The sequence below is a fragment of the Bombyx mori genome, chromosome 12, assembly GCF_030269925.1.
Source record: "Bombyx mori chromosome 12, ASM3026992v2".
Lineage (NCBI taxonomy): Eukaryota > Metazoa > Arthropoda > Insecta > Lepidoptera > Bombycidae > Bombyx > Bombyx mori.
This window is the reverse complement of record NC_085118.1, coordinates 2,018,466-2,040,074: the sequence shown is the minus strand read 5'-3', so window position 1 is coordinate 2,040,074 and position 21,609 is coordinate 2,018,466. Positions and strand designations below refer to the sequence as shown.

At 36.8% G+C, this 21,609-nt stretch overlaps 1 protein-coding gene across 2 annotated transcripts; it reads right to left on the bottom strand.

The window, feature by feature from the left end:
- Nucleotides 1–36: 36 nt before the first annotated feature.
- Nucleotides 37–21,502, bottom strand: LOC101738450 (transcriptional protein SWT1). Of its 2 annotated transcripts, XM_062671353.1 has the most exons (13): nucleotides 21,373–21,502; nucleotides 20,979–21,286; nucleotides 20,714–20,852; nucleotides 19,655–20,475; nucleotides 18,046–18,190; nucleotides 16,883–17,041; nucleotides 15,931–16,034; nucleotides 13,316–13,501; nucleotides 11,637–11,823; nucleotides 10,455–10,659; nucleotides 7,119–7,253; nucleotides 6,704–6,850; nucleotides 37–5,780 (listed from the first exon to the last, which is right to left on the bottom strand). In XM_062671353.1, exons 2-13 carry the CDS (start codon nucleotides 21,105–21,107, stop codon nucleotides 5,696–5,698), a joined length of 2,442 nt encoding a protein of 813 aa, XP_062527337.1. In that variant the 5' UTR covers nucleotides 21,108–21,286; nucleotides 21,373–21,502; the 3' UTR covers nucleotides 37–5,695. The 2 variants fall into 2 exon arrangements, with proteins under 2 accessions (XP_062527337.1, XP_012548724.2); XM_012693270.4 differs by having other exon boundaries at nucleotides 20,979–21,446.
- Nucleotides 21,503–21,609: the final 107 nt, after the last annotated feature.

Here is a 21,609-nt window from a genome sequence, read left to right as displayed (position 1 = left end):
AAGTTAATAAAAGCGTATTAAAAATCAAATACATACGACGTTAGAACTTTAAATATATTTAAAGAAAAATGTACAAATATAACTACAAATAACATTAAAGTCTTCTTTACATACACTTACAATAAACAACGTGCCTAGTAAATATATACATAAAACATCGATTGTCTTTTTATTACGCACACACAGAAACATTGAAGTGTGAGCGAAATGATTGAACAGCAAGTTCTCAACACAATCTACGGAAATATTACATAATATATAATCTATTTTTCGAAATAAACTTCATAAACAACCACCAACAACTACATTTCAACTGAACACCAATATAGGGGAATATCTATAACATGATATGGCAACACTATAACACCATCAACAAAACGTATACATAATCTGTACTGACAATTTTTAGTGAACTATCATATTTTGTTTCTATCATACATTCGTGGACTTCAATATTTTTACTGAAAGTTTTTTCTTCTTCTAATATATTAAAGGTGTTTAAAAGTGACGATCAAAAATAAATATACCATAAACACGTATTTCTCGGCAACACAGAATGAAAATCGGATTTCCATGACGCAGACGTATCAAATTGCAATCGGTTTTAGTGTGTATAAATATGCGACCATTTATTAAACTTTTTTTGAAATAATTAATTATTAATTGAACTAAATATGGCATGCGGCACACTAATCTCAACAAAAACTAAACTTACTTAAAAGTATCCCAATTTAAAAAAAAATATACGGCCATGATCGGCTCGAAATATCACTCGTAGGTACTAGTCGCGCTTAGAGCAACTTCAGAGAGAAAGTTTATTTCAAAACAAATTAAGAGATATTAAGGAAAATTCACGGTTGTATTAGGCAAACGGATACCTAAAAAAAAAAACTAACAAATAGTATCAAGAGATCTTAATTAAATTAAACCAAATTGTTTTATCATTGTTTTTGTCAAGATATTACATGATTAAATGTGATCATTTTAACAAATTTTTTTTATGTCAAGCGTAATACTACCCAAAACTTGAATTATGAACTTGAGATTGGCTCCATCTCTTACCGTGTGGGTTGCCGACTGGGGAATCCACCTGAGCGGAGAGGAGCGGGTAGCAGCGTCCTTCGGTACTGTACCAGAGCTGCTGTTACTACCGCCCTACCCGTAACTGTTGCGAAGCAATCATGCGTTCTAGCGAACATGTGAGAAGCTATACTGGCTGAAGCTATATTGTAAGTATACTGAGACCTTAAAACTCATATCTCAAGGTGGGTGGCGGCATTTACGTTGTAGATGTCTATGGACACCGGTAATACCTTAATACCAGTGTGAACTGTGAAATAGTCCACACATTTACGTCCACAAAAAAAAAACCCAAACGGATCTGCATCTACTCACATCTCGTCTTCGTCCTGAAGGCGTAGGTATCAGCAGCCTGCTTATGTCTGCAAAACAATCATAGAGGCTGAAGGGTCAAAGAGTAACTCTCGAAGGCTCTATGAACTGCGGTAACCACTCGATGCCGGAATCTAGGAAAGGATCTTCACGAATTAAGTCAGCTTTTTTATTTATTTCAATCAAACCTTGCTCTGTGAATATTATGCATCAGAGACGATTTCTCGGCATGCTATTAACAAAATAACAGAATAAAATATATGAACTAAAGTTAATATTAGCAATTATTTTAAATGACCTCAATAGTTAATTCAAAGTTTGTGTTTGTGTGTGTTGTTTGCACATTTATTTAATAATTTTAAATTTCGCTTTTAATCTCATAAATGTGTCTATAAAATCCAAATTATCAAACAAAAAACTGTCTATTGTTTGTCAGTAAGATCGCAATTTTCATTCCGTGTTCAGAGAAGTCTATTATAGTCGGTCAATTGCTATTCAAAACGATTCACAAATGAAACTCAAGTCTGTACAGAGGACTACAAAAGTGCTTGGATGGTACAGCTACAGAATTATATGAAACTAACGAAACAACAGTAAACCGTGATGATAATTAATGTACATGTTAACTTATTTGAAAGACAATATTTTAAGGAGATATACGGTAAAAGCTCCTTATTCGCGCTTCCTTCATTAGCTTTTTCAGTATACGCAGATTTAAAAAAATGCGCCCCAATTCCTATTTTTGCGGCTAAACATTTCCTTATTCGCAGATCTAATCGATACATACACATTGATAAAAAATATTTCATTATGTAGATAACCAATCGAATGTCCTTTGTAAACGCGTCATCCAATGGACTCATAAAAAAGTATAACAGAACTTATTACAATTATGACTAAAGTATGTTTTACTTTGCCACGTGGCAACTTATCCTCGTATAATATCTTCTTCTTTTTCTCCACCTTATCCCACTAGGCGGAGTCGGCACAGCGAATTTTTCTATTCCATTCTCTTCTATCAGCCGTCATCTCAACACTCACCCCTCTCTCTCATATCGGCATTCACACACTTCATCCATGTACCTCTTCGGTCGCCCTTATCCCCCTCTATCTACCTCGTACAATATCATATATGTAAATTACCATTTCATATTCAGTTCCTATATTCGCGGCATATTTACGGAACATATACCCCACGAATAAAGAGCTTTTACTGTATATAATTATGTTTTATTCGAGATATCCATGCAAATTCTGTAGCCGACTGTACACAAGCACAAAGGTACCTTAACAATTAAAAGTAAGTATATACATATGTACAATTACTAAATATAAATAATCTAATGACAACGAAACGAGGGTTACTTTTGTGCGAGGGGTGACGATGACGTGTCATTTCGATGGAGATTTTACTTACAACTATTTAATTATTTTATTTACATTACGTATATGCATCAATTCAAATTTCGTCGTAAGATTATCTTGATCCGACAGTCTAATACGAACACTCGTTACAATTCATTAAGTATTTTTGAAGAGAACACGAGTATCAAGTCATCATTCTCCTGCCCTTCTCCCAGTCACGTGGGGTCGGCGTAACATGTTTTCTCCTTCCATACTCCTCTATCATATACCATTTCTTCGCTCACTCCCCTCTTACACATAACGTCTTTCACGCAATCCATTCATTTCTTCTTAGGTCTATCTCTTCTTCTATATCGTTCCACATTCATAGTTAACACTTATAGTTAACATAGTTAACACTCTCTTACCAAAACGAGTATCAAGTGTGTAAATAAAATTGCGAGCTAAAATGACATTCAAATCCGGCCAAATCATGGGAAAGGCGATTTACCACGAAGAAGACTTGTAATTTATCTCGATAATAGTGTCTTCGAGACAAGACAATCTCCACCAGTTTCATTTTCCATTGGATAAGCTACAATAGAACATTATAAATAAGTGTAAATATATATACAATAATTTCTGTAAGCATGGGCACTATATTTACAAAAAAAAAGCGAAATTGCGAATTATTAGATACCGCACGCAATGTATATTAAACTAACTGTACCAGCTGATACGAGGGGTCAGCGACCCTAAAGTCTCAAGACACGATACATTGCGCGGCTTAATAAGCGATTATTTTTCAATCCGCTTACGGCCTTAACGATCCGCCTTCGCCATGAACACCCTTCATACAAAAGCAACATCGTTATCCTTAGTCTAAGTGTTACGGTAATACATCCTCTTATCTATATTCTGTTAAGGTAATTAGATTCAAATTATAATAATCAGTCAGTCTTTGAAGACATGCGAAGTTCCTTCCAGTTTATTTTTACATGTTTTTTTAAACCGATTCATTACAAATAATAATCGATTTAATTACGCAAAACTAGTCCTATGCAGTGTCAGTAAGCTCTGCGTCAAAGCTACGATTATAAACTTAGACATTCATAGAATTCGAATACTAAAAGCTCATAATCGGAAACATAAAGTCGGATCTAGTATTTGCAAGAATCGATTTTATACGTAATCGTATGTAGAACATTTTCTTTATATCGAGTACTCGACATATCGATTTTTTAGTGCAATCGTTTAGAAAAAACCTTAGAAACAAAAAGTTCTTATGGCTTCTCGCGCGCCCTCTGTCGCTATTTGTTGTTTATTACCACAGAGGAACCTTCACCACGACCGGACGAACGGAGATAATAGAGAACAAACATACATTTTTTTTTATTTTTATATAGATTTGAAATCACGGATATCCGACGTTATGCCTCTAATGATGAGACTCACTATCGTCTATGCGACCTTGAATTACTCCGCGATACACATACTAGATACCATTTCCTTTGCGATATAAACACATTAGGCAAAAAATAGTATAAAACTGAAACGATAAATCGATATTCATTTTTTTAAGTAACATCGATTTACATTTAGCAATCACTAAACAGAATCTATAACTAACATTTGTTCGCGTCAGTTGAACACCAATCCACAACGTATGATGTCACAAGTGGTCAACCGGACACCATCCGATGATCATGCGTCGCACGTTTTGGCCCCAAATGACGTCACAGCTTAGTCGTATTCGGCCGGAATTTGTGGATTGCGTGACAATTTTTAAATATGTAAAGTAAGATGTAAAGAAAAACCTTTAAAACTCTTGTTTTAAAAATGTTTTTTTCTTAAAACAGATTCATTGCCTGTCTGTCATTGAAAAAAAAAAAGAGTTCAATTTTACATAATGCAATAATACTGTTTAAAATAATTTAATTTAAATAGGAATATTAAGGCTTTAAATGTTGTTCTCTTGGTATTTTACAGAAAACGTAACTGATTACTTTATTATTGTTCAATCATTCTAGAACATTCCATAACATTATATTGATTTCCAGATCTCTATTGTCGTACATTAGAATAATCGAATTGTTTTTAATTTTGCCTACTTTAAAAATTTACAAGTTTAGTATGAAATTTCACATACAATTTGTAAATGTGACGCAAATCTAAAAAATATAAACTTATCGCTTAAAAAAAAGAGGACGCGCAAGGTTTTTTTTAAGTACCACCTATCTTTTTAATATACAAACACTGGATTATAATTTACAATTTAACATTTACATACATCTTTGTATAAAAATGTATTTTGTATTAAAAAAATAGACTTTTACCCTTACGTTTTAAAGAATAAAGTCAGGAGATAATTATTAGGTTTATAGATAAATTTAACGAATTTAAAAAATACAACATATATTATTCTATAATACAATTACTGTGCATTACGCTATTTTTTTTTAAGTATGTTTAAATAAATAAATAAAAAACGGTGGTTTCATTTTAATTTTTTGTTTGCCATCCGACGTCTAACAGTCCCCTGGCCAAACTGAATGCGATTCTCCGCTTAAAAACATAAGGTCGAAATCTCAATTGTCTCTCTGACAAAGGATTATGAAATTACCTCCCGCATTTATTTTATCTTTGATTCTCTATATGTACCTAACACCAACCTATATTTACAAGGATCGAAAGGAACTTCATTAGAACGAAAATATTAGCTTATACACGTACGTACACTAAAAAACGAATTGTACAATCGCGTACAAAAAATCGGACTAGATACATAGTTACAGTCGTGCTCAAAAGTGTTAAAAGTTTTATTCGAAGGCGTACCCGTATCGCGTATGGAACGATTCGAAACTATTCACTTCACTACAAACGTTTTCAGAGATGAAAATTCTGTTAAACAACGAATATTATGTTTGATTTAACACTTTTGCACACGACTGTATAATTGTTATTTAAATATTGTATTTTTATTGCATATGTCTAACAATTCGGTGAGCTGAGCAAACTTCGTGTACGCCTCTTGGAGCATATTTCTGAAAATAATATTTGTTTTGAGGATATGTGTTTTTGGAACACGTCATCAAAGGTCTTTAAGGACAGTGACCGTCAGCTGAGAGTCGAGGACAGACCGGAACAACAATCAGGATCATTGACCACTACACAAATAAAGCTAACATTTTTTATGTTTTTAATCAGTTTTAAACTTAAACATATCTATTTCGATGAGCGTGCTTCTTCGCTTGTGAACAGTGACGTCACTATTCACTTCAGCATGCAGAACGAAAATATAGCTTTGAGAGAACGAGTTCTATTTATTATTGTATTGTCGGGCGGTTCGCAGTAAATAATCATACCCGATCCTGTGGACCGAATGGTAAACAGTCGATGTCGCCCTAAACACGTCATTACTGATACTCCCGATCCACTAACGGTGCTTTTAGGTACCTCAAGCACATCACTTGCAACGAAGGGCTCGACGAGTAAATTAACCCTCAGACACAGCCCACTGAGTTTCTCGCCGGATCTTCTCAGTGGGTCGCGTTTCCGATCCGGTGGTAGATTCTGTGAAGCACTGCTCTTGCTAGGGCCAGTGTTAGCAACACTCCAGTTTGAGCCCCGTGAGCTCACCTACTAATTGGGTGAATCTAGAATAACCCCTTAAGGTTACTAAGTAAATAATATTTTTTTTATTGCTTAGATGGGTAGACGAGCTCACAGCCTACCTGGTGTTAAGTGGTTACTGGAGCCCATAGACATCTACATCGCAACTGCGCCACCCACCTTGAGATATGAGTTCTAAGGTCTCAGTATAGTTACAACGGCTGCCCCACCCTTCAAACCGAAACGCATTACTGCTACACGGCAGAAATAGGCGGGGCGGTGGTACCTACCCGCGCGGAGTCACAAGAGGTCCTAACCTACCTATTCTGGAAGCTACCATTGGATCGCTGAGTACCTGCACTTGATGCAGAAGACGGTGAGGTTCCCCTGGTTGACGACGGCCGGGTCCATCCCCGCCGAGGCGAGGCTCTCCTTGAAGGTGGTCTCGAGCCGGTACATGTGCTCGTCCAGGCTCGGGTCGTGAGCTTCTATGCTGAGTGCGCTGTTAACGAATTCAGAATCATCTGTACTAATATTATAAAGCTGAAGAGTTTGTTTGTTTAAACGCGCTAATCTCAGGAACTACTAGTCCGATTAGAAAAATTCTTTCAGTGTCAGGTACGCAAACATTCGTGTTATAGATAAACAGTTTTGTTTGCTCTTTGTCTAGGTCTGCTATAAGTACGTCAGTCTCTGGTACCTATGACGCAGGGAATCTTAAATTGTGGCTGGATGATTGTGCGTGATTTCTTTTTTCTTGACACACTTACCCTTCGATAGCATTCGTGAGTCCGCTGATGTGGCAGCTGATGATGGGCAGCTTGCTGGACAGGTTGTCGGGCCCGTCGTGGGGGAGACTGTCCTCCAGGCCGTGCACGATGCCCAGGTTGGTGGACAGCTTAGCACTGTAAGGGGGCTCAATATGACTTCACTTCTTTTATACGTGATACTAGGTTTACTAGTGGTAGGATCTCTTGTGAGTCCGCGCGACTAGGTACCACCGCCCCGCCTATTTCTGCCGTGATGCACTAATGCGTTTCGGTTTGAAGGGCGCGGCCGCCGTTGTAACTATACTGAGACCTTAAAATAACTAGTCAGGTCATAAGTATTGTCACACAATAAAAACTTTTCTTTTAGAATGCTGGCCACAAAAAAGTTTATTGAATTCGAATTTCGAATTGTTCATGAAAATAAAAATGTATACTTTTAGAATTTTACTCATTTTTAAATATGGAGTGGACGCTTAAAGAAGACCGTGTTGCAGTTATTGCGTTGCATCGTTGCGGTTACGCGCCAATTCAAATTTTTAACATACTGAAAATTTTGAATATAACCAAAAGATTCGTTTATCGTACCATCAAACGATACAATGAAGACTCTAGTGTAGATGACAGGTCAAGAAGTGGTCGCCCTCGGTCTGTTAGGACTCCAGCAGTGATAAAAGCTGTGAAGGCGCGAATTCAAAGAAATCCCAAATTTAAGCAGAAATTGTTGGCCCTTCAGATGGGGTTAAGCAGAACCACGGTGAAAAGGGTGTTAAATGAAGACTTAGGGCTTCGGGCATATCGAAGAAAAACAGGACATCGTTTGAATGCTCGTCTAATGGACCTGAGACTGAAGAGATGCCGCGCTTTGTTGAAGCGGTACGCGGGAAAAAATTATCGGGAAATTCTTTTTTCGGATGAAAAAATTTTTACCGTAGAAGAGAGCTACAACAAACAAAATGATAAGGTGTATGCACACAGTAGTGAAGAAGCGAGCAACCGTATTCCGCGTGTCCAACGAGGTCATTTTCCATCCTCGCTCATGGTATGGTTGGGAGTTTCTTATTGGGACTTAACAGAGGTACATTTTTGTGAGAAAGGTGTAAAAACGAATGCAGTTGTGTATCAAAATACAGTCCTGACGAACCTTGTGGAACCTGTTTCTCATACCATGTTCAATAACAGGCACTGGGTATTCCAACAAGATTCGGCGCCAGCTCATAGAGCGAAGAGCACACAAGACTGGCTGGCGGCGCGTGAAATCGACTTCATCCGGCACGAAGACTGGCCCTCCTCCAGTCCAGATTTGAATCCGTTAGATTACAAGATATGGCAACACTTGGAGGAAAAGGCGTGCTCAAAGCCTCATCCCAATTTGGAGTCACTCAAGACATCCTTGATTAAGGCAGCCGCCGATATTGACATGGACCTCGTTCGTGCTGCGATAGACGACTGGCCGCGCAGATTGAAGGCCTGTATTCAAAATCATGGAGGTCATTTTGAATAAACTTTAGTGTCATAAGAATCTATGTTTTGTTAAGTTCATTTTGGTATATGAATGGTTACATAATGAATAAACTTGTTTCAATTATTTTACATTAAACATGTGACAGAATTTATGACCTGACTAGGTATATATTAGGTCAAGATGGGTGGCGCATTTACGTCGTAGATGTCTATGGGCTCTAGTAACCACTTAACACCAGGTGGACTGTGAGCTCGTCCACCCATCTAAACAATAAAAAAAAAGGTAAGTACCAGAGCTCATAGACGTTACATTGAGGCATGAGGTCCGCGTTTCATTTCTTTCTATTATTATTACAATTGCTTGAACCTTAACACATTACTGTTTCCGGCAGAAATAGGCGGGGTGATGGTACCTTCCCGTGCGGACTCACAAGACGACCACAAGATAATTTTGCGGGTTCGATTTTTAATACACGATGTTATTCCTTCACCGTGAAAGTCAATCGTGAACATTTGTTAAGTACGTATTTCGCTAAAAAAAATTGGTACCCGCCTGTGGGATTCGAACACCGGTGCATCGCTACACACGAATGCACCGGACGTCTTATCCTTTAGGCCACGACGACTTCTGACATTACAAGACGTTATTTGTTTACCGTGAACGTTATACGTGAATATAAAATATTTATTTCAATAATATAGGCCACGACGACTTCGAATGTCAGGCTTTTATTTTAATTACTTTACTGGTGGTAGGACCTGTTGTGAGTCCGCGCGGGTAGGTACCACCGCCCTGCCTATTTCTGCCGTGAAGCAGTAATGCGTTTCGGTTTGAAGGGTGGGGCAGTCGTTGTAACTATACTGAGACCTTAGAACTTATATATCAAGGTGGGTGGCGCATTTACGTTGTAGATGTCTATGGGCTCCAGTAACCACTTAACACCAGGTGGGCTGTGAGCTAGTCCACCCATCAAAGCAATAAATAAAAATATAATTTCTCGTTAATATTATAATTTTCATCATAAGGCTTATATTTTACGAGTAATTCAATGGCATACCGTATGGGACCCCATTGAATTGGTTAAAAATGGCTATGCGTGCAAACAACTTTAGAGATAATCTAAATCTCGGAAACGGCTCCAACGATTTTCATAAAATTAGGTATACAGGGGATTTCGGGGGCGATAAATCGATCTAGCTACGATTTATTTTCAGAAAATGTTGTTTTATTCATGTTTTCAATAATCAACTTTATCGATATTCAACTTTATGACTCTTCCCGACATCTATTGGCCAATAATAATACTATTTTTCATAATTGAGAGCAACTAACTGCTTTAAAGACACAATAACACTAAAGCTGTTTCAGCAGATGGCGTTGTTAAGCCACCCGATGCCAATGAGTGTTTGGTTTAAGGTTAGACCAAGAAAATGAATTGTTTATTTATTTATTACTAGCGACCCGCCCTCGCTTCGCTTCGGAAACATTAAAACACACATGAAACAAAAAAAAAAAAAAAATTTCAAAAGTAGCCTATGTTCATCAGGGACAATGTCGGCTTCTAATGGAAAAAGAATTTTTCAAATCGGTCCAGTAGTTTCGGAGCCTATTCGAAACAAACAAACAAACAAACAAATCTTTCCTCTTTATAATATTAGTATAGATTTGTGTCTTTCTAACTCACGTGTTCACTTAAAAGTGCCTAAACGATCTTGGAATATTTCATCATTTTATCAATATGTAATTCGTATTTAAATGAATATAATTTCTAAAAAACACAATTTAAAAAAAAAGATAAATACTGAGCAAAGGCCGGTCATTATTTAGTGTTCTATATAAGTAAGTATAGTCGTGAGTAGGAGCTCAGCGCGCACCAGTAGCTGGAGAACACGGTCCAGAGCCCCTCGAAGGCCTCGATGACGGGCACCTCCTCGTCGGAGTCGCGGGCGTCGCGCGACAGCCGCTCCACCGTGATCTTGGCCAGCTCCATGTACTCCGGGATTATCTGACACTTCTTGGCGAGGTCCAGGGACAGCTCCTTGAAGTTCGACACGTCCGACTGCGAGATCGTGGTCGGGTCTGCGAAACAATAACCAGGTTACTAATTAACGAAGAACGGCACGGCCGAGCCGCTACCAACTTACTGGTGGTAGGACCTCTTGTGAGTCCGCACGGGTAGGTACCACCACCCTGCCTATTTCTGCCGTGAAACAGTAATGCGTTTCGGTTTGAAGGGTGGGGCAGCCGTTGTAACTATACTGAAACCTTAGAACTTATATCTCAAGGTGGGTGACGCATTTACGTTGTAGATGTCTAAGGGCTCCGGTAACCACTTAACACCAGGTGGGCTGTGAGCACGTCCACCCATGTAAGCAATAAAAAAATTGATTCTAATCTCGCATGTCGTTGAACAGTTAATAAAATTCACAGATAAATCTCACTGTCGTATGTATCCACAGTGAGCCAGACTGTGACGTCAGCAAGTACTATGACGTCATAGTCGTGATCCTTTGCGTTAACTGTTACTGACCGACGATCGTCAATTTTTCTATATTTTTGAAGTTAGTCGTTGCTACTAGAGCCATATTTAGAGCCATAGTACTCGACGTTTGAGTCAGGTAATGTTTTATTTTACGATGGCTGCACGGATCCATTTTAACACTTGTATTCTTTTCCTATTTTTGTTTTTTTTTTTTTTTTTTTTTTATTAGGCTCACAATACACATCACAAGCTAAAGATACATAAAAAACACAAATAAAAACAAACAAAATCTGGCTTGCAACATAAGTTATGTGCGCACGACAAAACAAGACATATAGTGCTGAATTTGTACAACAATGTTCCTTACAATTATGACAAAACAACACAATAACAAAAAATAATCCAACGAATAATGTAAGAAAAAAAAAAAAAATTATTCACAATATAATACATTAAACAATTACATTAACCTACCTATTAATAAAGTGGAGGATGCCCTTGATTATTTTTATTATATATTATATTTTATCCTATTCCGATAGACTCGTATTAATGATCGTAAGATTGCAGTTACCTTTGCTCTGCACCTCGGTGAGTGCGTTCTTGAGGTCGAGGATGAGGTGCTGTATCCTGGGGAAGACGTCGTTGAAGACGGCCACCCAGTGCTTGAGCAGGCACTGCAGCACGTCGCGCAGCGTCCAGGGCGGCGCCTTCAGCAGCACGTGCTGCCACAGGTTGTTGTACTTGGCGCGCATCTCGTTCTGCAACGGACAAGAGACAACATATCGACGCTTGAAACGCAAACGTGACTAAGCGACAATGCGTGAACTTTACACTAGACTAATTTAAAGTAAAAATACCTGAAAAAAAAATCTATTTTAGCGAATCTAGCTGTAGGATTGAAATGATTTTAATAGACCTAGAAATATATATTTTCTTTGCGCATCGAATATGGTTATTGCCTATCATTTATGTACAAAGAAGTTATTGTCGCTTAGTCACGTTTGCCTTTCAAGCGTCGATATATTATAGTAGAATTATTTTGTCCGTGCAGTTTGAGTCATAAAAAATCGGAGCGGTGAAGCGAGTATTTCGCTCTCTCTTCCACTCACGAGCCTTATGGACGGGCATAGTGATGCGCATTATTGTTGTCGATAAGCGTTATCGGTAGTGTATTTAGTTTTGTCATTTTGTGGGTTCGATCGAACACTTACACCACATATCGCCGCAGCAAGTTAACTAGAACGGCAGAAATTAACACTTTGTGACTTTTCGAGATCTATTCTTATTTCAGTGAAAATTTTTAACACAATTTTTTTCTTTTTCATTTTTGTGCAATTATTATTTTGAATAAATTCTGCCGTTTTGATACAAAACAAAGGAGTAGCCATTGTGTCACTAAAGAAATTCAGAGAACGAATTTATGCATAAAAACACGTTTCTCTTCGACAATGTACTATAATTTGCGGGTAAGTACAAATGACTCATAACATAACAACGTCTCACCACCCTTCGTATATCACCCCGCCGCCGTGTACCTGCCTTCGATGACTCATTTGTTTTTATCGATAATGGCGTTGCGTCCGCGCAACATGCTCACCGCCCTAGCCGGGCTATGTTTTATGACCCAAACTGCACGGACAAAATAATTCTACTATAGTGCCAATGTCAATGACATAAGCCACAGTTATGACCTCTTGACCGATCTGCCGGAGACTTCAAAATTAGATAAGTCCTTTTTTTTGTGTGTGACTTGGTGTGTAAACAATTAGAAGTTTTTATTTTAAAAAATTAGCGGTTACCTATTGTATTTATAATCTTTGGTGTGCACCAAAACACGATATGAGAAAAAGTTTTTTTGAAAAAAACAAATCAGATATAATATTTGACTATATCAAAAAACTAATATGTAATAAATATGGTAGTGTGTGCTATTAATTTGGATAATGTGGACGAGTTCACAGCGGAGCTCATAGACATCTACAATGCAAATACCGCCACCTATCTTGAGACACGAGTTCTAAGGTCTCAGTATAGTTACAACGGCTGCCCCACCCTTCGAACCGAAATACACCACTGCTTCACGGCAGAAATAGGCGGGGTGGTGGTACCTACCCATGCGGACTCACAAGAAGTCCTACCACCAATAAAAAAGTGTACGTTGAGTGCGGGCGTGTACGCGTGTGTGTGCGTGTGTGTGCGTGCGTGTGCGTGCGTGCGTGTGTGTGCGCGTGTGTGTAGACAGCAGCTGACCTCCAATATATTGGACAGTAGCTGGTACACAGCATTCTCGTAGTACTTGAGTCCGGTGATCAGGTCCGGGTCGTGACTGGCCGGCGGCTTGTTCTCCAGCAGCTTCCTCAGCCCGGACAGGCTGTAGAATTTCACGCCGTTTATGACCGCCTTGTTGCAGAGATTCTTGTCGTTCGACAGGAGGGCCTGGAGGACATTTAAAAACAACTGAAAAATATAAATAACATAAGGACGGATTTATTTCGTGCAATAAATGTGAACATTAATTTTCTATCGGATCTATTTTTACAACAATCTTAGTCTAAAAAGTGTCGTGTATATGTTATAAATCAGAACGTTAAAATAAGAGTTATGATGTATTTCGCTGTGCGTTTTGCGTCGTATTTATAATAATGTAATAATTGAAATAATAATTAAAGCCTTAGAACTCATATCTCAAGTTAAGTGGCGAGATTTACGTTAGGCAACGTCTTGGCTCTGCCCCTGGCATTGCTGAAGCCCATGGGCAACGGTAACCACTCACCATCAGGTGGGCCGTATGCTCGTCTGCCTACAAAGGGCAATAAATATATATATAGATGTCTATGGGCTCCGGTAGCTACTTAACACCAGGTGGGCTGTAAGCTCGTCCACCCATCCATGCATAATTTTTTTTTAAATGTAAGAAGGCTGGGGTCATCTTTGGACGAAGTTCGCACACTCGTTGAGCTGACGATGGAGAGAACTGTAGGGCGGGGAATCCCCAGAGTGTTGCGACGCGCGTTCCGACTCCCAGAATAGCCCAACCTTCGTATCAAGGGATGAAAGGCTATTTGGTTTAAGCGTCACGTTTGCAACATTACATCAGAGATATTTAAAGTTTATAGTTTAGAAAAAAATATCGTAACAAAAAACTTCTTCAGCTATTTTAATGGAGTAAACTTAATTGAAGTTCAATTAAAAATACCGAATTGTTGATGTTAATGCCAAATAAAACGGACCATTAATAACAAACAGGCGCACGACTGTATGCAAAACCAATGAAGTGACTCCTATTTTTACGAATTTTCATGTTTCAATGTATTTTTTTATTTATTATTTGTTAATTTTGACTTATTGTTTACGTCAAGTAAATCTTGGGAGACTTGTACTATAAATTCATATGTTTTATTTATTGAAAAGGCATACATTGCACATATTGTATAGTAATCGGCAAACTTCTTGAGCAAATGACCTTGACTGCGCAGAACCGAATTTTAGATCACTTTGGTGGTGAGGGTGAGGCGCGACGGCAGGGGACATCGTATCGAGCGCGTTATTGGTAGATCAGTCGAACCTTGCGTCCCGCACCGCGCCCTCATTCCGCTTGCTCCCAAAAGTACGCTTGCGTACAGTGGAAAGTCTATCGTTATTAATCGTTAAGTTATTTGTTATAATTGCTTGTGGACTTTGTTGCCATTGCTATTTGTTGAGTGTTTGTTGATTTTTTATAAAACATACACTACGCCGTGACAAACTGGTGTAGTACTTAAAAGAAAGGGTAGAAAATTTGTGTACGACGTATATTGCTTCATTATAAAACAGGGGAAGAATGATATGGAAAAATTAAAACAGACTTCGGAAGCAACAAAAACATCAGTGAGTACTGTTAGGTGCATTATTAACGAAGCTAAAGGCTCTGGCTTGCTCGCCGTGTTTCGGACTCCGGGTAAGAAAAGATCAGGGAAGAAGAAAGTTACCGGAATGGATAGTTTCGTTCAATCTGTAATAAAAAGATGTAATCATAATAACTACATAACAAGCAGCGAAACTCCGTACCGTAGAAAGGCTTCGAAAAATTTAAAGAAGATATAAATTTTAATAGCTCGGAATGAAGCTTACGACGAATTATGAAAGAGCTAGGCTTCAGATGGAAAAAAAGAACAGAAAATAATCGGAAGCTGGTAAATGAAAAAAGTAACATTCGATTACTACGAATCGAATATCTTCAAAAAATAATTAATTATAGACAAAAAAGAAGATCGAACCGACCGAGTCGTAAACTACACCGATGAGCCCTATGTCGACTCATCACGATGATAGCGACTCGGGTGATGAAAACAGTGATGATGATGATGGTCAAGATTATGATAACGAAAAAAAAATTACAAATACCAGCTTCGCTTTAACTGAACCAAGACCTGGCAACAGCTCTAGTTTTGACTTAATAGAAGGAATATCTATTTTACCCCAAGATTAAATTATTACAATTATTAACCTATATGTTTTGTTGATGTTCTAATAAATATATAAATAAATACATATGTTGATTTTAATAATTTAATAGCATTATGACGCAGAGTAAGTAATGTTTTTGCACGTGAGTGTACCATGCGCAAATTTACCCCCACTACGTCAACAAATGCTCAAGAAGTTTGCCGGTTATTATACCTACTTACTTATCGATACTCCTCTACAAAGAGTTAGTCGTGGTGTAAGTGTAACATGAATAATTTCGGTGGAGGCGCCCTTAGGGGTGGCGCGGCCCTGATTACAAAGAGAAATGTCGCTTAAACTAAATAGCCTTTCACCCTTCGATATGCCACCGAGTCTCCACTAGACTGAGCGTTGTAGAAATAGCAAAAAACTAGTTTTACCACATCCTTGCTCCGCTCAGCTTGTTGAAGGCAGCAGTTCAGTATCTCGTCATCTGGCAGTTCGCACGGATATATATGAGAATTTGCATCGCGTAATGATTGACCTGTAAGAAAAATATTTTATTTTTTTCTATAAAAAAAATTATAAGTAGATCTTAATATAATGCATTCCAATTAAATTGAACACAACTTGGATGGATGGAAGGAGCATAATTGAATGGCGCCATTATAATGTCTATGGACTCTCGTATTTACTAACAGCAGATCAACCATGAGGCTAATCCACTTTTTTTCACAATCCGCTTTTTCAAATATTCAGCATTTTATTTTCGTATTAAATAATGGTAAAAAGTATTTGAATAATTTACAATTTTTCTAACATATCTAGCTCATAGTGGCTATTATACAGCTTACATAATCTGGTACTAAGATAGTTATCAATTTCTAACTAAAATATTTATTTCAACTGGCATAAGAAAATTTATTTTCTGGTAATTTATTTGCCTAAGATATTTAGGGAAAAAAAATTCCAAAGAACTGGCTGTTTGTTGCATTATTATATGTAATTAAAATGTATTTTTTTCATGACAAAAGATACTTTGCCTAGCACTAAGTTCAATAAAAGACAATCCAGAGAAGTATTCGTTGGTCTTGTTTTTATTTCGATTAGTCATATTGTGGATTCAACATAAATATCTTCAAATATGAGGGAAAAATTAATGGCGATAGGACATGTTATGAGACCAATGCAACGAAACCCCTTGTTAACTTCGTTAGAAGCAATCTGATGCCTTTGTTAGAAGCAATCTGATGCCTTTGTTAGAAGTAATCTGATGCCTTTGTTAGAATCAATCTGATGCTCGCAAAGCTACTGGGGAGCAAAACAAACAGCTTTGCAATCCATCTTGAAGCACAAAGATACAAGAGGTTGAGACAAGTTCAAAACTTTTACCTTTTATCCTATTATTTTCAGGTAAACATTTGTATAAGTAATCCATGGCTGACTTGGCTCGTTTGCACACGGCACCATTGCCATTGTTATTGTCTTTTAGCCTGTCCAGTTCATTTATCACCCTCCACGGTACTAACAAAGTTGGCTGCTCACTGTAACCTGCAATTAAATACAATTAACTTCACTTTGATTTGACATATTATAATTATTTCATACAAGAGGCCCGCTCTCTGGCTCTTTAACAAAAAACTCAACGATATTTGACGTTGTTTTCTTTTTCTAAATAAAAGAACACTTATTGTGGCATAACTATAATAGTTAGACATATGCTGTGGCGACAATTTTGGAAATAGTAATGTGTTCTACAAAGTCGTAGTACATTATTTTATTCTATCATCAATCGTTTTCGCAGAGCACGCGATGTAAAGAATATTTCAGGTATTTTTTTTACACCTTGGGTTACATTATTGGAGTTTTAGTAAGGAACCCTAATTTTTTTTTCAAAAAAAAATTATATCCTATGTCACTCGGGAATAATGTAGCTTTCAAACAGTGAAAGAATTTTTCAAATCAGTTCAGTAGTTTCGGAGCCTATTCAATACAAACAAACAAACAAATCTTTCCTCTTTATAATATTAGTATAGAAGTATAGATTGGCATATTATATTATAAAATAATTTCGAGATATTATATTACAGGATAAGACGCCCAGTGTGTTCAAGAGTTCAAGTCATGCGATGTGATTATTCCAACGCTCTCATACCACAGGCATGTTGTTCCTAAGAAAAGACATTTAACACATGTTCAGAGACTGTTGCTTATTGCTGCCAGGAAACCGATAAGTACTCTAGTATGAAGGGTAGGACAGGTATTGGTTAATATAATTAGGACTTCTGTCAGATTTCTCAAGGTGCACAATGCAGTGTGCCTAGGCTCTCATACAGATTACATACACTATGATTTAATGGATTCTTAATACAATTTTTACATTTCACGAGCATCTGATATCTCAGCGCTGTTGCAAGTACAAAGACGATGAGTATTCTTATATAGATGTCAAACACATACTCCCACACAGTATTGCAAACTGAGAGGTTTTATTACTTTTATTTCAAATTATGTACTCAATTAATAACCACAATTTAGCAGCTTTTAATTCTTACCTTTTACGTGTGAATTCAACACATCCTTAATGAAATCTAGCTCATGTATGAATATATTAGTATCGACAACTAATACTAAATTCTCCTTCAGATCACTTGTATCCTCATGTAAACTTGATACTGGTGAAATGGTGTTTGATCTTGGCTGAAAATATTATTTTAATAATTTTTATTGAGACTTCATAGCAGGGTAAGGACTCTTAATCATGAGATGTATGTGTTGTAATTTATCCAAAAGCTACCATGCCATCTTGTGTATTTTGTAGATTTATAATTTAATTTTCTAATATAATTTTTAAAAACACTACAAAAGTATTAAATACAGTTAGTCATAGCAATATTTGGAATCCAGGCATTTTTTTATTGCCTTAGTAAACAGACTAGCATACAGCCCAATTGATGGTGAGTAGTTACCGTCGCTCATGGCTCATGGACGTAAGCAATGCCAGGGGCAGAGCCAAGCCGCTGACTAAAATCACACACAGCAATACATAATGCAAATAAAAAAGGTTGAAATGTCCTTAATAATAATATTATTTACGATGACGCAATGCAATTATCTAATTAACAATCTAGTTTATTATGTTACTGGTGCAAACTTGAAATTTCTGATCTCAGAAAGTGCATTTATTTATTTATTTATATTCCCCTTTTTTTGCAACACGTATAGTTCCACTATTGATAAACAACCGCCCCCACCAATATTGATCACACCGTCTTCCTTATTTTAAGGTGTTGTTGGAGTATATTAATAGTTTTTTTTTATTGGTTAGCAGGATGGACGAGCATTCAGCCCACCTGGTGTTAAGTGGTTACTGGAGCCCATAGACATCTACAACGTAAATGCGCCACCCACCTTGAGATATAAGTTTTATGATCTCAGTACAGTTACAACAGCTGCCCTTCAAACCGAAACGCATCACTGCTTCACGGCAGAAATAGGCACCCTGGTACCTACCCACACGGTCTCACAAGAGGTCCTACCACCAGTTATGATGCAGTTATGGTGCAGCAAAAATGTTAGAAACAAAAGATCAAAATTTAAAATTAGTTGTAAATTCACTATTCCATCTTTCAAACCAAAACACACATTTCCTTTTTGCTTGCAGTAGAAATACAGAAAATTTAGTTACCTACCCAGGTGAGTTTTGATTAAGTGCTACCACCATTATACTAGGTTTAGCAGTTTCAAAATGCCCACATTCAATTATAGTATTTTTGAATACTGTATTCAAATCATTTTTGAATACAGTTAAAATTAAAGCTTAAAAGTAACATAGAATTGTCTGAAATTGTTATGAAACTAGTCAAACTAAACTATAAGTTTTACATGCTAAATTGTAAAATGATTAATAGTTTAATCAGATTAAAGATTTATAGTCATGGTGAACATCTATTTTTTCTAGCTCAATTTGAAGTCTAAAATTTTATATAATATGTATATAGCATATTCTAGCAAACAAAAAGCTCCAATTTCATATACTATGTATCTTTTAAAGAAAATGGTTTTGAGATAAATCATCAACAACAAAAGTGAAGAAACATATTCATTACAATTCATGTAAGAATACATTAGAATACTAAATTGTATAAATTTAAATATACAAACCTCTTTTATCTCACTCTTCAAATCAACGTCCATAGCTTCATTACAGGCAAAATCTTCCTTACTTTCCGGAATGTTGATGCTATATTCTGCATTAGTTGCATCATTGCTCAACCTTGTACGTAGAGCATCTAAGCGATCTTGTGCCGATGAATATGTAATCAAGTCACAATCAACACCAGAACTTTTATATGTCAACTTAGATTTTATAGCTGAAACCAGTTTGCTGGCTTCTGAAAATTGTGGTGGAGTAGCTGGATGTTTCATATATGGATACTCTGTAACTTGATTATATATTCCTTGTTCAATATCAGCAAACATATCCTTTTGCTTCACTTTATCACAATATTCTTCAGGTAACTGAGCTTTCATGGATGAAATAATCTTATTTGCTGCAAAAAACTGTGATGGTGATGGTATTGATGGTAGGCTCTCACTGCTGGGAGACTGTGTTGAACTCTTTACATCACTAGAACTAGGACTTTTCTCCGTTCTACTGTTACGTGAAGTTTCAGTGTCTGTGGACATTTTGCGTTTTTTTACTGTAGAATCTTTATTTTCCTCTTTTTGTGCTTCTGAAGAAAGTTGGGCCCTTAATTGTGTGAGTCTTGTGTTAGCTAAATTCTTAGCTGGGGTGCGTCTGTCAGGGCTGTCTGTTCTAGAGACTGACTCTCTTTGGCTGCTGCTGTGTCTGTATGATTCTTGTGCTCTCCCCGGGATATCTTTTTGAGTTTGCTCTTGACTTGTGCTCTGTCTCTTTGTTTCTACATTTTTAAGAGATATTTCATTAAGACTGGGCCAACACTTCCCTGGAGAAGATTTAGCTAAAAAGATTTTAACTGTCAAAAAGGTGATTATGTGAAGGAGTACAATGTTAGGGTAGGTTCAATAAAACAACAATTTCTGGTTACCAACAAAACCATTAGCTTTGCAAACTCATCCTTACTTTTCTACGTTTAGGTTGAAACCTATTTTGATTACGTAAATTATATAGAACGAAAAACATTGTTTGAGAAGTATTTTTTATATTTAATACATAATAAAGACTAGACTGAAAAGTACCTTCTTTCTGCTTTCGAATTGGGGAGTTTTGTTCAGAGCCATCATTTTTACGCTTTAAACTCTTCTTTTCCTCTTCTTTACTTTTCATATCCCTTTGATTATCTTTTTCTTTTTTACTTTTATCTTTACTCTCGTCCAACTACGAATGGTAGGTAAAGCAATATTAAACGTAAACATATTTGTAAAAACGTTTCCTGTAATGAATTTTACTGAGGCGTTGACCGTAGTAACAGCGATGAAATCTGTAAATATAGAGAAAAAATACCTGTGGTTGCGTCCAGGAAGACTTTCCCGTTCTTTTATTGAAATAGTACTTCCTTCCAGGACTTGATTTGGAAGTGCAAAGTACCCAGCCATCAGGAAGTTGAGATGTTTCATTGCAACTCGAACTCATGGCAGATACTTTGTTAAATTTGTTATTATTTTGAATATTCCTGATTAACACATCACGAATAATGTTTAATGTATTTCTTGACAAATCAATTTGTATTGCGTAGTGCTGCACTTCGATTATTTAATGGTTTCGTCATAGTTTGAGTTAAAATCGATTTTATGTGCACATTCTTCTAATTTCTGACAACGGAAAACTCATCATTTAATTTTCATGCAAGTAAATAATATTTATAGCGATAAAAAAAATGGATAAAGTGATATTTTACATCCCCATTGATCGATTGTGCATGTGAAATCATTGGAACACATTAAATTGAATTGTGAGGAATTGATTACTCTGGTAACAATTTAATGACATGATTTTGGAATTTTTTAGCGGGAACACCAAAAAATTACTGAAGGATTTACTATTATATTCTCAATTTAATGTTTCTTCTTAAATTTAGATATGTAATAAAAAAAATACTAGACCAATATCAACCGTTTAGTATCTACATAGGTCA

What these genes read in the sequence shown, in the direction of transcription:
- LOC101738450 (XM_062671353.1), bottom strand. Translation starts at nt 21,107, where the DNA reads ATGAGTTCGAGTTGCAATGAAACATCTCAACTTCCTGATGGCTGGGTA. An exon ending in CACCGAGGTGCAGAGCAAAG is followed by an intron (nt 10,660 to 11,636) that starts GTAACTGCAATC and finishes ATTGTTTCGCAG; the next exon opens with ACCCGACCACGATCTCGCAG. An exon ending in GTCTTCTGCATCAAGTGCAG is followed by an intron (nt 5,781 to 6,703) that starts GTACTCAGCGAT and finishes TATTATTTTCAG; the next exon opens with AAATATGCTCCAAGAGGCGT.